The sequence below is a fragment of the Gallus gallus genome, chromosome 2 (genome assembly GCF_016699485.2).
Source record: "Gallus gallus isolate bGalGal1 chromosome 2, bGalGal1.mat.broiler.GRCg7b, whole genome shotgun sequence".
Taxonomy (NCBI): domain Eukaryota; kingdom Metazoa; phylum Chordata; class Aves; order Galliformes; family Phasianidae; genus Gallus; species Gallus gallus.
In genome coordinates this window covers 101725518-101741047 of record NC_052533.1, presented here as the reverse complement: position 1 = coordinate 101741047, position 15530 = coordinate 101725518, and the positions used below count along the sequence as shown (strand labels likewise).

The 15530-nt window shown below is 41.7% G+C and overlaps 1 protein-coding gene across 1 annotated transcript in view; it reads right to left on the bottom strand.

Moving 5' to 3' along the window:
• Nucleotides 1-12222: 12222 nt before the first annotated feature.
• Nucleotides 12223-15530, bottom strand: part of COLEC12 (collectin subfamily member 12) — a 93766-nt gene continuing 90458 nt past the window's right edge. Inside the window, exons 9-10 of the mRNA NM_001039599.2 lie at nucleotides 15291-15436; nucleotides 12223-13900 (exon numbers count right to left, since the gene is read on the bottom strand). Coding sequence (NP_001034688.2) covers nucleotides 13881-13900; nucleotides 15291-15436 — 166 coding nt within the window. The 3' untranslated portion in view covers nucleotides 12223-13880. The remainder of the gene's footprint in view (nucleotides 13901-15290; nucleotides 15437-15530) is intronic.

The window sequence follows — 15530 nt, the reverse complement described above, 5'->3', positions numbered from 1 at the left end:
AGGATCTCTTTGTGAAATACCTCCCATTTTTAGCATATTCTGATATGGACCTCTTTAATTTTCATCGCAAGTGCCTCGTAATTTCAGCTGTTGTTATGAAAGAATGCTGGAAGGCATTCTCTGGACTGTTCACCTATGTTTCTATACCACAAGTGCCTGAGGTTACTTCTTGTGCATTTGTTGCTGATATGAATTTGAAATACCACATTGTTTTCTGATTATGCAGCTGAAAAATGATATGAATTTTGCAGATTCAGTTCCTGCAGACTGCACTACTAAAACTCTTTTCTTACTCCTCGTCATTCTCTTTTTTACCTTCCTTGCCAATATCTGGTTAAAATACAGCTCTGCCCCCAAAGAGCTTGAAGTCTACTTCAAACATGAACATTAAAAACAAAATGTGGGAGAGGTAAGCAGCTAACACTGATTGTAAGATTTTGCAAATGGACTTTTCTTTGAGAATGAATTTGTAGAGGGAGAACAAAGCTCAGCAATACGAGCTTTGGGTGGAGATGGAAGTAGACAGGAAAGTGAGAATCCCAGTCACTGAGGAAAAGAGTAGGAGTTAAGACATAAGGAGGCAGAGTCTTGAAGGTCTGGAGGAAGAGCTTGGCCCAGGTAAAGAGAGGGGAAAAAAACCCTTGGAGGAATAGAAGAGAAGCTAAAAGCAGTGAGAACTGATCTTATTACAAAGCAGAAATAGAAGAAATCCTCCATGCTGCACTGCAAATGTTTGTCCTTTGGTAGCCCAATAACTGTGTCCATTGGGAGCCTGTTTAATTAGGAAGTGGTCCTTAATCAGAGTTCAGTCCAGTCTAAATAACCTCTCACATGCATAAGCAAGTGAAAAAGAAGGAATCACCTATTGTAGTTCAAACTGCAGAAATACACTGTCAAAAAGATTTTCTCAGGCTTTAGGCCAGGACTTCATCCAAAACCTCCCCAAACCAAGACAAACTATCTTGGAAAAGTCTTGAGATCAGAAGAAGCTGTTGCTCTCTGTAAGCTATTGCTTCTCTCCTGTGCTTCAGCAAAGGACACATTCTAGAAGAATCATAGAAACAGAATACCTCAAATTGGAAGGGATCCACAAGGATCATCAAGTCCAACTCCTGGCTCTACACAGGACCACCCAAATATCCAGACCCTATGGCTGAGAACAGTGTCCGAACACTCCTTGAACTCCAGCACTTGGGGCCGTGCCCACAGCCCTGGGCAGCCTGTTCTGTGCCCACCGCCCTCTGGTGCAGACCCTTTTCCTAACCCCCAGCTGCCCCTCCCATGACACAGCTCCATGCCGTTCCCTTGGGCACTGTTGCTATCACAGAGAACAGAGCTCAGCGCTATACTTCCACTCCCCTCCTGAGGAGCTGTAGGACACCATGAAGCCTCCTCAGCTGCCTCGGCCTCCTCTGCTCTAGGCCAAACAAACCTGAGGACCTCAGCTGCTCCTCCTACACCTTTCCCTCCACATCCTTCATCCTCTTCACCTCCTTGGATGCTCTCTAATAGTTTTATGCTCTCCTTATACTGTGCTCAAAGCTGCACATAATACTCGAGGTGAGACCACACCGGTGTAGAGCAGAGTGAGACAATCAATCCTTTCCCTCTACCATTGAGAAGGGATATCCTTGCTTGAATTCTGCACCATCACTGTGTACTGCTCACATGTGAAGAATGAAGAGAAGAATGAATGGAAAAAACCCCATGATACTGAAAACCCGTAATGAGATTTGGATAAATCTGTTAAAATAGGTAAGGTCTATAGCAAACAGTTGTATTAAGATTAAAAAAAAAACAACAAAAGAACTCCACAGGGAGGACCAGAAGGGGAATGATCAAACTGTGTGTGTTACATCTAATGGCTCGCTTCATTACAATGTTCCTTTCTACCATATTTTTGTCTTTTGCATTGCAAAGACCATAAAGTCTCTGTGCTGAAACTGAAGTTTGTAAAGTACCTTGCACTTTGTGGAGCAGCACATCACCTCGGCCTGCTGCTGTCCAAATGTCATGCTAGAATGTCTGTGTGTGGAGGTCTTATCTCACCCTCATAGCTGGAAACCACCAGCTTATGGCAGCTGATGACATTCTTTAAGAGCCAGTTGAAGACAAAGTGAAAAATCCATCCATGTGTAAATTCTAATATGGGATGTATGGTTGATAAACTTTGCTGTTGGGGCTCTCTTTTACGCTTTATTTATATCAACTTAAAGCCTGAAGGAATGCCACTTTGGCTGCCTTTCAAAACATGAAAGCTGAGCATATGTGGATTCATTGAAAAGGAAATTAGTCACTCTTATTGCTTTAGAGAATCCAATCACTTAAAAATCCCTGCAACATCAATATGCCTCTCCATGAAATGTCACTTGCACTTCCTGAATGCAACTGTCTAACCATCTACTAAAGCCCAGTTCACCTACTGAGGCCTGGAGAGCATTTGGGAGTATTGCCTGTTCAATCAAAGAGTGTCTGGACAAACTTAGAATCAGGACAGCGTTTGCATTTTTGTCAGTAATCTCAAAGTGCTTGCAAAGTCTTTTTTTCCAGGCAGCCTTAGTCGTCACAGAGCACTGGAGAAAGCTCATGGAAACCCACTGTCCTTAAACACTGAAAATGGTAGCAAACCTAAAGCTACTTACTTTTTTTCACAGGCCCACAGTGTTTGCATTCTCACACTGTTTTCTTACCTTCAACCACGGCAAGCTGTTTAGATGTGAGAAGATGTAACAGGCCTAAAAGATCAAGTATTACTGCAGTGGTGCAACCCACAGTGGTTATGCTCTGAGCCACTGAGCTACAGTTTTGGATTTTATACCTGATGTTTGAGCTTGTGCCATAGCAACAGATTCCTAGAAGCTATTCAGAAACAAGGTTTTGCTAGGTCACTGTCAATGGTATGAAGTCTACTAGGTTTTTTGCTTAACTTGGAAACATGCTGAGGAAGCTGAGAAGTGAAAACATCTAGGTAAGAGCCTGAAGCTCTCAAACCGGCACACATTCAAGCACCATTTGAACTATGCAGGTAGCTTCAAAGAAACATTCCTGGAAAATTCTGTGCTTCACTGCAGCTCAGAGCTGAGTAAGCAGCTGGAGGGAAGCATTTCCTAGCTCCTGAATGATCTCCCTTTGCTCCTGAGAGATGAGGAAGTAAAAATGTCCAAAGTGGGGGAAGGGAAGGCAAGGGGGAAAACACACAAAATTAGTGTCAGTAGTTTCAATTTCTTTGCTTGCTCGTGACTCTGACTGCCAATTTAAATGACTTTGTGACATATTTTCTCCTTGGGTTCCTGTTGCTTTTTTCTCACTTCACAGCAGATAGTAGAAGAAAATGGGGAAATTGTTATGTAAAGAAAGACGAGCAAAGAGCTAACAAATGTAAGCAATTCCACTGAAAAAAGTGAAAAATGTATTTGTCTCCTTTCTTTAAAGGAAGACTAGTAAAGCGACGTGTCTCTGTAGTTCACAGCAACAGTGATGCTCATACTAACAATGTAGTATCTAACTAATATCCACATGACAAAAACTAAAGTCTGACTCGAGCTTTCTATCAATCCCATATTTTCCTGTTATATATAATTTATCTAATTAAATTTCACATGCAAGTGACTTTTCTGTGGTGCCCAAGGAAACAGTAATAACTTATCAAACTTTTCACCTGAAGATTCCCAGCTATCTGTTAGACCCTGAATTGACTAAATATAGCTCAAACTTTGTTTTGCCTGCTTAGGCTCTTCATTCATTATCATTAGTTGCCTTATTTAAGGAAAAGCAATTGATTTCTTTAGTCAGCTACTATCTATTCAGTAAACGAGGCAAAAGATCTTTTGAGTCAATTGATGACAAATATCTGGTGAACTAGTGGAATTTTCTGGGTGTTTTTATTTCTAGCCTGTCTTTCAGATGCTTTCTCAAGGCCACTTGCGGATGTTCTTGGGGGAATACTTGCAAAGCCTTTCTTTGGCTGGCAAATATCATCAGCACCTGAAGAAAATAGAAAGTGAAACTGGACTGAAGAGTCATTTAGACATTGATCAAGAGGACCAGAGATATACTTACAGCCAAACACAAGTTTAAATGATTTATCACATCAGGCTCTCATCCAGAAAATTGATGGTATTGTATTCATTGACATGTATCTCTGCCAAGGCTCAAGTAGTAACAAGCTACTGTTTAATTTAGTAAAAAATTCTGATAAATTGGGAATGGAAATGGACTATTTCTGTGGCACATTGCTATACATGGAAAGCTTCCACAGTAGCGTTACAGAATGAGGCTCGATCTAGTTCATTCCCATAGAGAGGAACTCTAGAGGCTGTGTTTAAAGGGATTCTGTAAAGTAAGGAAATGGACATCTTCTGGGTAAATTTTCTGTTGTCTAGCTATACAATTTTTAAAATAACAGGCAAATTTTAACCTGGATTTCTGAAAGGTGAGAAGCATTAGCCTGAAAGGCTTTATTTATTTGTTTGCTTGTTTGTTTATTCTCCAAAGCTTGGTTGGCATGTAAATGATGGAATTTGGCCTGCAGTATTGATTGCTGTATCAGAAAACAATTTGCAAATCCTTTAGTTGATCTTTTTTTTTTTCAACCGCACACCACCCATGATCTAGAAGTTAAACTGTTTGTGCCCTAATGCTCTCAGTATGATATGAACCAAACTAAACCACACCAAGACTCTCTGTGGTGTTCTGTGGCATTAGCATTGTTTGCCAGGCAATGTGTGGAGTCCCATTACCACAGGTCTGGGCCTTCCTGATGTACCTGAAGTGTTCACACCTCAGTGGCATATGTGGCACAGAATGAGATTGTGCATGCTGGAACTGGCAGCTGGAGCCAGTAAGCACCTGTGGGTAAGTGTCTGAATAAGTCCCTTCCTCTCTGTTTTCTCAGGCAGCAATTTCTTTTGAACAAGACCAATGCATCTGCTCCATTCCGTGGCCCTGATGGAACTGATAACGGATAACAACAAATGATGTTTTTTCTGTAAGTTCTATTTGTCACATATATTGGTTAGTGATCAGAGAATTAACCTGTTGCTAGTTTTGTGTGGTTTTTTTGTTTGTTTGTTTGGTTTGGTTTGTTTGGGGGGGGGGGGAGTTCCATAAGTTCTGGTTCTTCATTGGTTCATTCCTCTTCTTATAATCAAAAATCAGGGGTGAGCTTTGTACATACATTGGGAAACAGTTGACCTTGTGCTCATGAAGGTCAATGGGCATGCAAACAGGTCTAGTGAACTCAGCTGTGCTGGGGGAGCTCCTCCCAACAGCTGTGGTGCAAGAGCTATGCACTTTGCAAACTTTACTGTCAAAATAAGGGTTACTTGGGCTTCAGGAAACTTGATCTTGGGAATAGGCCTCTTCTCCCAGGTAACGGTGATAGGAAGAGATGGAATGGCCTCAAGTTGCACTGGGGGAAGTTTGGGTTGGATATTAGTGGTGAGAGATTGGAATAGGATGCCCAGGGAGGTGATGGAGTCACTGTCACTGGAAGTGTTCAAGAACTGTGTAGATGTGGCACTGAGGGACATGGTCAGCTCCAGAAGGGTTTATGTAGCCTGTTGCATGGTGTACACTCTTTTTCACTCTCTGTACTTGAAAAGTGAGCAGTATTCCTGGCTTTTTTGTGTGGTTTCTCAGCCACAAGTTTGTTCAGTGTTTTTAACTTGGCTCGTGTGATTACAAAGGAAATAGCGCAGTAGTCCCTCAAACTGAGGGAAAAGAGCAAATCAAAACACACATCAGTCTCCTTAGCCAAAGTGCTAACTACCACAGGGCTGAGGAAAATGCAGTGTACATGATTTTACTGCATGTGAAAATGAAGAGATGGGAAATGAAAAAATATACCACCCTGTCACTGAAAAATGTGTACCTACAGAGTTGAAGCAATGACTGATACTGTGCAGGTGGTTTTCCTCTTGCCAGGGAGAAGTGTAGTGGGGCCAGAGTCTTTTAATCTGTTGTAAATATAACCAAGGATTTACAGTTGGAATCAGACTTGAAAATGCAAATGGATTTTCAATTGCAAAGTCTGCTCCATAGTAATGGCTTTCATACAGATCTTTGTCTGGATAGAACAACAGCTGTTCTGCCTGTGTTATTTCTTGCTTTATTTTATTTTTAGACTTCTCTCATATGTAAAATGCCAGGAGATGGACGCAGACCAGGACACCTTGTGGTGATGTCTGCTAAATAAATAAAGTGCTCCCAGTGACACTGGAGTGAAACTATGTTTGAAATGTTTTCTCCCTTATTTAACATTGCACAACGTACAGAAAGAGAGAGTCAGTTTCAGTTAGTAAAAAGTCCTCATCAGGACTTTTGATCACCTTTCCACTCCTAATATAGCTAAGCTGGATAATAATGGGATGCAGAGGTGCGATCAGCCTTTGAAATTAGCTTTTTGCTTAAAATCACCACCTGGTGACTATTGAGAGACCCCTGAGGGCTCCACATTCTGCCCCTTAAAATTAAAAATTGGGGAAAGCTGGTGATCACTCACTGACTGATCACTCATTTAAAAATGCCACCCTTAAAATTCCTACCTATGAACATCACTTGGATATTTCTGCTTGAACTGTCCTTGATTTTCAAATTCAACAATCATCTGTTTTTCAAAACCAAACAACTTTCTCTTTGTTTCAGTAATTCCTCTTTTTCAACATCTGTACATTTTTACTGCTGTTTATTACTATTATTAAAGATGCATGTTTGACTGTTCATAAAGTGCACCTGCTCAAATGCAAGTACCGATGAGCATTTAATACTAAAATAGGAGTTCTGAGCCCAAATTCTATTGTGGACCTATTTCCCAGTGCACACGTTATTTTGTTGCTTGGAGACTGCTGCATATTCTTGCTTTAATCTTTCTTCCAAAGTCTAGCTCTGTGCTTCTAATACAGCTGGAAGACTAGAAAATATTCTGTGTTTCCAAACTTGTGTAGGAGGGAAAGGATGTGTAGGGAAAAAAAAACAACCACCAAACCAAAACCCCCAACCCAGTTCCCTGGAGACTTGGAGCCACCAGGAATTTTTGTTTGTGCTGGGAAAGTTGAACATGACTTCAGGCTCCAGCAGGCTTCCCTCACAATCCAAGTGTGTATTCTTTTCCCAGCCAAGAATGGGAATTATGAGAATCATGACAATGGCCTCTTACATTGTTTCTGAGAAGAGAGCTCCTCTGTGGTTGATCTTACTAGAAACCGTGATGAGAACATCAGAGTTTATTTTACTTCTCAGTTATTCTCTACCTTTTTCTCTTCTCTTTTCTGTCTGTCCCTTTCTCTTTCTCCTCTGGTCCCTTTCTGTCTTCAACTCTTCTCTCTTTAGCCTTAGAACACTGCAGGGCTGCCCGTGCGCCTCAGAAGATGGACCAGCAATACAGCTGTACCTGCACTAAGTTTGCTTCCTTGAGCAGATAGCAGTAAGCTATCTGCTGCTGAAATGTCAGTTCAAGCTGTTCTCACAGGCATTAATCCAGGAACGTTATTTGCTTGCTACAGTAGGATTACTGCGGTGCCAAACAATGTTTTGTCCAGTTTCCACCTCCAGACTTTTATTCTGACATTAGAAAAATAGTGGACGAAAATACATTGCTACCATTCAGAAAAAAATAATTCATCATCTGTTTTATATGAATGTGGATAATGGAGCTGGAATTACGGAAATGTCATCTTTGCAATATGCCCAGACTTCTGAATGAGAGAGATTCCCAAACAGACATCTTCCAAAGTCACATTTCAGACATGCAGCTTCCACCAGCAGGATCTCTGGCAAGGCTGGCGAGAGCATGGCTGCAACTGTGGGGAGTTTGGAAGCAATCCCCACTGCCCGGAAGCTTGTGGATGTCTGAACCTTGGATTTGTGCCTCAGCAAGACAGATAGACCAGAAAATGTAACTAGGAGAAATCACAAGTTAAATTCTTTACTACGAGAGTGGCGACATGCTGGAACAGGCTGCCCAGAGAGGTTGTGGATGCCCCATCCCTGGAGGTCTTCAAGGCCAGGTTGGATGGTTTCAGGTTGGACGTTAAGAGACTTCTCCAAGAGTTGTCAAGTGCTGGAATGGGCTGCCTAGGGAGGTGTTGGAGTCACTGTCCCTGGAGGTGTTCAAGAAACGTTTAGATCTCGTACTGAGGGACATGGTTAAGTGGGAAATACTGGTGATAAGTGGACAGTTGGACTGGATGATCTTAGAGGTCTTCTTCCACCTTGGTGATTCTATGATTGATGTGGCACTGCCTCATAAAACCCCAAGCACCTTCTACTCTACTCCAGTTCAGCAGAAAGCCATCCCGTATTCCAATTTTGTTGCTCTCTAGCAGTACTAAAAGCATGAAAGCTTCCACCATTCAGTGAGAGGCATGGTGTATTCTCAGAGAGTCCCTTGTGGGGCTGGAACCAGTGCCAGGCTGTGTCACTGGGGCTCCTCAGTTGGTCAGAGGGATGTTTGTTCCCAGCCACTCCTCACTGCATGCAGGATGAATGGCTCCAGACTGACCACTACAATTGCATGGCGGTCCCTTGAGAGAAGCGATTTAAGCTGAGGGGAGAGCACTGCTACAGGAACAAATGTGTCTTAACTGGACATAATTGTTTTCACACCGGCTATTAAAAGAAGGTTCTTAATAAAGTTTTTGAAGAGCAGCCAGAAATATTAAAGGGGTAGAAAACCCTAATTAGTTTTAAAATAGAGCTTGTCACATTTTCTGGATGACTTATTCATACTGGGTTGCAGAAGTCTCAGCAGCCCTTTAACCTGCTTTCCCATGATCAAGGGGTCTCCTGGTAATTCAAGGTCATCTGTTAGCTCTTATCCCTGCAAGACATTGTTGGGCTGATGCTGTTATGCTCATATCACAATGAGGTTTGCTTTCCAAATCCACACCATATGCATGGTGATGTGGGGGAGACGTCTCTCTCTTTAATTTAGCACTGAAAAGAACCCCTTCCTCTCAAACTGAGGTGCATGAATGTGCTCTATGCCAATGTCAGTATTATTGGAGGAAATCACCTCTATAAATCACCTCCCTATCATGTGAAAACAGACACCCCAAACCGAGACATCAAAATGAATCATACACTCGAAAATCTCCTTCTTCCCCCAGTCGCAAAGTGGGGCTGGCAATACTTCCATGCCTCTGGGAAGCCCTTTGGCTAAGCAAATCCTAACCACATGTAAAATATTCTCTAAGAAGAGCATTATTTACCTGGTGATTTGCTCTTATTGTTCTGGTATTAAAAAAAAGAAAAAAAAAAACTGTACACAAATTTTGGAGCACTACACAGAGTTTATTTTGAAAAAGAAATCAAAGAATGTTTTTTTTTTTGTTGTTTCAACTCGGGGCCAGATGGAAAGAAAAAAACAAATGTATTCTATCCTAAGAAAGGAAACACATGAAAGCTTTCAAAAATACTTTTGCCAAGGGTTTTTTTTTTGTTTTTTTTTAAACAGCATGGAAAAAGTGAGGTGGAAATGGTGAATGAACTCTGGCTTGGGGAAAGCCTGGTTTCTGGAGAACAAAGGTATTTTCCATCAGGCACATTGCTTTTCTGACTATAGGTATCCAAATTAACTTTGAGTGAACATGAGTATGCACTGCAAATTGTATAGCTACCTCCTCATCTCAGGCCACGGGACAACTCAGATTCTGTGAAGGCTCAGGGCTGACCCCATCATGTACTTTTAGTATGAAGAGCACCGTGACTCTTTTTCGAAGGTGCTACATGGAGACGATGAGTTGCAACAGGAGAGGTTTGTTCTTGATACAAGAAGGAACTTTCTTGCAGTGAGAACCACCAGTCACTGGAACAACCTCTCCAGGGATGTGGTGGAGTCCCCATCACTGCAGGCATTCAAGATGCAGTTGTACAGGCAGCTAAATGATCTCACCCAGACCTCCATTCTTCACCAAAGGCTGGATCTGGTGATCTTTAGAGGTCCCTTCCCACCTGGGCTGTTCAGTGACCCAGGCTGGAAGCAGTGCCAGGTGAAGACAGCTGTGTCCTGCTGCTTGTCCCTTACCATCACATTTGGGGTGAGCTGCTCCTGCATGGTAGCACACAAACTGCTCCTTCCAATCCAAGCCATTCCGTAGCTCTATGGTCTGTAGTTCTATGGCTCTATAGCCTCATTCATGTAGAGGCCTGTCTGAGGTGCTTTGCAGTATTCCATCGAGACAGGGAACTGCAAGAGGGACCTCAGTTTTATTTTGTCTTGCACAGCTCTGACCATTAAAACCAAGTCTCTAACATTTAGCATACTGCAGGAGCAATCAACTAAAACTGCAATTAAGGGGTAAGATAGCCACAGCCATGCTTGGAACTAGCGTGGTGTAAGTGAAAAGGCTTTAATAAAAATAATTTTCATCAATTTTATTCTCAATGTCTCCAAATTTTCCTTGCTGTTTGTTGACATCGATCTCCACACGTCTCTTGGTTACACAAACATGCACAAGTAAACAACTACATCTCTGCTTAGTGCTTCCTTTATTGGAACGACTGCAAGTATTATTTATAGACATCACAGGGGATGAAAGTTTGAGATTTATAAACTCTAATCAGCTGAAGATGATTCAAAATAACTTAATTACATGAGTCAGATGTGGATTTAAGAAATCCATGCACTGATGTAAATCACAACGACTTTGCACCCTCTCTGCCTTCCTCTCCCGTCCCTGAGTGCTTGCCAGGGGATAGGAACTTGCCTTCAATTTGATATAAACCAAGAAAAAAGAGTGATGGAAATGTAAGCTCAGTATGCCAAGTTATACTACTTGTGCACAGGAAGGAAAGCCAAAACTCTAGATGGGATGAAATAATTTCCTATCACTTAGAACTTTCCACACAACCTGTGCTGTCACTCAAACCATACAGAAAGCAGATTTAACAGGGATGTTTTCCAGACCCCATGTGGCAGCTCTGGCTTTCTTGACAATTTCTTGGCCCTTTCTAGTGTCCTTCTTGCATCCTTGCCAGTCCCTTCTTTCTGTGACAGGTCTTTGAGAACCCTCCCAGTTCTCCCAGTGATTTCCTTCTCTGTGGCCATTTGACAACTCCATTTCCCTCTTGGAGGAATACTGGGTTGGAATGACTGTCTGTCCCAGACCGCCTGGCTACTGAGGCCAGATTCTAAGGATGACTGAACACAGTAGGCATGCAAATGCAGCATCCATCTCCAGGCAGCTTCAGAGAGTTTAGACCAGGCACACTTTGCTTCCCAGTTAAAGGTGGTTAATTAGAACATGAATTACAATCCAGCATTGAAAATCACCTTGAAATAAGTATTTCATTTATAAAAATGTTACATCTTTCAACTGTCCTAGTTCAATGGCTATTTCCATGCTTGATTTAGCATAGCTGCTATGCTAGATTTCAATACGCTAAGCAGCTCTTGCTGATGAACAGCCGTATCTGTAACCTTACGCAGGCATAAATGTAGCTGTAGCTATTAATCATCACTGCACAGAAAACCTCTGTTGAGAGAATGGAGGGCACTAAATGAGTCTTGGATTATCTGAACCTGAAATGTAGAATCACCCCTATTGCTAAAGGAAGAGAAAAATGATATTAGGGTGAGCAAAGAGTGTATCTGGGGCTTACAGAGAAGTTTGTTGCGAGCTTCTTGTGTTGATACAGGACCATCACATCACTAAAAATCATGAAGAGCTTCATTTAACTGGATAGACATTCAGAATGGGCTTAATTTATCAAAACATGCCAGATAGATAGCAGTGCTTCTCTAACTCAGTCTGGCTCTGCAAGGCTTCAATCACCACGGTTTCTGCAGAATAATAGTGTTGTACCTCGTTATCCAAAAATAGCAGCTTAACACCATCTCTACAGAGATTGTGTAATATATATGTAAAGACTACAGCATGCATCTACACACAACTCCTAGGTGCAACAAGACAGGGTGTGTAGTAGGACCACGTTGTATTCAAATCCTGATGAAAAAGCCAAAAGGAAAGTCTTGGAGATGCAGAGTATCTCAAGAGAAGCACAGCCTCCAAGCTGGTGACACACAGCCTGTGTCGCTTCAATACACAGACCTTTCACTTTCAAATAAGTATGTGCAATTTCCCTTGTTCCCGTCTCACATCTACTACGTGCCACAGGACAGGTTCCCAAACGCAACATTTTCTGTATTTTCTTTAAGTAAGTTATACTTAAAGTATCTCTTCCCCCCACCACCACCACAAAGAATGAACACCGGAGGGAGTGTGGGATTTAGGAAAGCAGCAGTCTTTAATTGGATGTTCTTAGGAGCAGTATTTGAAAATCTGAAGTACAAAACCACGTCTCCTTCCAGCAGAGCTGGAATATTTCAACAAACTTATCTACATTCGGCCAAGGCAAATGGCTGGTCAGGAGGCAAAGGAAAAACAACTCTTCTTCAGAAGAAGCCAAAACAACTTCCCTCGTGATACACCATGTGGCCATATGAAGAGCATAAAAACCAGGGAACCAAAACCAGGGGTTGTGCTAACGAGCTTCAACAGGTCGCTAATTGTTTAAATTCCTGATAAGCAGCACTGTTGCCTAGAAAATGGCTCAAGGGACTATGGAGGAAGCTGTCTGGTTGATGATATCATCTCACTTAGCCACACTGCTTTCTGTTTTGTAGCTTATTTTCCAGTTTGTTTGGGAGAGAAGTGCTGGTCCAAGAAAACAGAGAGATCAATTTACAAAGTAATTTGGAGAAATGCAAGTTGATCAGACTTTCTGAGTACAGCATGTTTTTATTACCAAATTTTGAAATCTATCTTGAAAAGAAACGTTATTTCTGCAAGTGCAGTGCTTTTGTTTCTGCTTTCTTAAAATCCCTCCTCTGGGCAGCGTGGGTAGCACCTATTAGGGAAGGATTCCTCACAGACAGGGAGAAGGAATGAAAACATTTCAAGTTCTGTGGCATTTCCTCACCAGTGGAAGAAGGTTGGAAGGCAGGCAGGAAGGCACGGAAGAAGGAAGGAAGGAAGGAAGAACTTTTATTAGCATGGTCTTTGCAGAGTACCCTGATGGAACACAACTGAGATCAGAGCTACAATGAGTGTCTAGTCCTTAGTCAACTTCACTGTTACACACGCAGACTAGATTGCGTAGAACAAGGAAAACACTACCTAAAATTTGCTTTAAAAGTTATTTAACCATAACAAATCATCTGGGAAAGTACAAATAGTTCTAACTGGAAAAATATTTCTCTATAGCTGAGCTAGGCCCGGTAGCAAACCTTAGTGAATTATTAGTATCTTTATTGTTTTCTTTGGCCCCTGTGCACTATATTTGTAAAAAAAAAAAGTCACTAAAAAAAGAGAACAATTGTAAAAAGCAAATATTTTGTACAAAAATACAAAGTTTTAAAAGCTCTTAAAAGTATATTCCATATTATTGATAAGAGTTGGACTATATATATATATTTATATAAAATCTATATATTTGTGTATCTGTATAATTTTCCTACATTTGGGATTTTAGCAAATGAAACATCCTGTTTACGTGGTTGCTTCATATGTTTTTTCTATAGGAGACTGACCAACAGTCTTACTCAGATTGAGAGGATGTCCTTTTTCAGAAGGCACAAGTTGCTGATGTCTGCGGTTACTGGTTGGGAAGAAAAATCTATAGCAGAATTAGTCCAATGGTATTTCCTGATGCTGTGGGGTGAAAGGCTTCAAACAATTGGATGCTGAAGAAGAGTTGCTGCTGAATTCCTTTATGTAATTTAACCAGTTTTCAGTGCTTGCTTTTGGTTTTGATTTTTTTTTCTTTTCACTTTTGTTTTGTTTTGTTTTGTTTTGTAGGCAATGTTGCACTCTCCTGGGATTCTCTTTTTCTTGAAGTGAATTTTCACAACATGTAGGTATCTGTAAAGTCACAGCCTGTTACACTCCAAATATTTGCTCTACAGTATGAGAGAAAAAAAATCAAACAGAAAAACATCACATAAAAAGCTTGTGAAGATTAAACACATTTCTAGAAAGGAAACTCACTGAGATCAAGGTATGTTAAAACTCTAACTGGACTTATATTCAGATTCCATAAGTCCTGGAGGATAAATATTTGTAAACCATTAGGCTTTTTTAAAATAACAAATGTATGCAAGGAAAGGAGGACACATTGTGTTGTTACTTACATATAGTCCTTTACTCTGGACACCCAAACAATGTTATACACACACAGCACTTTGTTTTGTTTTGCTGTAGGGGGATGTTTTTGTGGATGAGAAGTATTTTTGGCTCTAGCTGACACTTCCATCTGCCTTTGCTGAAATTCAGCCTACATGTTTGCAAGTGGAGCAGCTGGGCACTCTCAGCTGGGCACTCTCAGCAAAACACCAGGTTGTACGTAGGTGTTAACATTTAGGTGGAACAAGGCCCTGAACACCATTACCACCTCGCTCAGTAATGGCAGGGCTGGGTTCCAAGAAACCATGCAAACCACTCTGCACTCTGCCTGTGTATCTAGAAAGAGAGCCCCCATGGCAATTGCCTGGGTGACTGCCCAGCCACACGGCCATTTACAAGTCCTCCACTACATTGGCCACTATTTGCAACAAAGCAGTTGTTTGTGGCATGGGGACCCGGCTCCTCAGCACAATGGGACATCTCCAGGCAGCATTCCTTGCCAGAATTTTAAGGCCTCCTTAGCAGTCACCAAGTGCTTCCTGTTGCACAAACTCTCAGAACAGTCTTTGTTTTTTGAAGGCTGGCCCCTGAGCCAGCCTAAAGATGAGTTTTCCCACCTGCTTGGCCACTGAGTTTAAAAAACAGCTTGCAGCGTGGCCAGTGTCTGGAGCATATGTGCCAAACCATGTCTGAAATTTTAGGTGTGTAACAAGTGGCCAAGATACAGAGCACATGATGCCTGCAGTCACTCTGAAGGCTGCTTTTCCAGAGTGATCAATCCAGCATCCATATCATGTAGAGTATTAGCACTGCCACTGCAACCAACCTTATGCCTGGCTCAACTACTCACTACCTCCCCACTACCTAGATTAACACTGGATATAAGGAAAACGTTTTTTACCATAAGGGTGGTGACGCACTGTAACAGGTTGCCCAAAGAGGTGGTGGATGCTCCATCCCTGGAGACATTTAAGGTCAGGATGGACAGGGGTCTGAGCAACCTAATGTAGCTCTAGGTGTCCCTGTTCATGGCAGGGGAGTTGGACCAGGTAATCTTTAAGGGTTCCTTCCAACTCAAATGATTCTATGATTCTATCTGTGCGAAGTGTACTTGAATTTGACCTGCCACATATAAAGTGAAATAATCAAATCAAATGCCTTGCTTACCTTTATCCATGTCTTTTTCACAAATGAAATTGTTAACATCTTCACAGTAGAAGTCATTCCAGAGCCCAGCGTAGATTAAGCCAGCACAATCTTCTCCTGGCCCGTGCCCATGATTCCAGTTATCAGGTTGCCCGGTTTTCCAGTTTCTTTCAACAAAAAAGCAATAGATATTATTGCACAACGTGGCACACACGACAGTTTTTCAACCACGAGAAATTAACAAAAACATCATGAGATCTG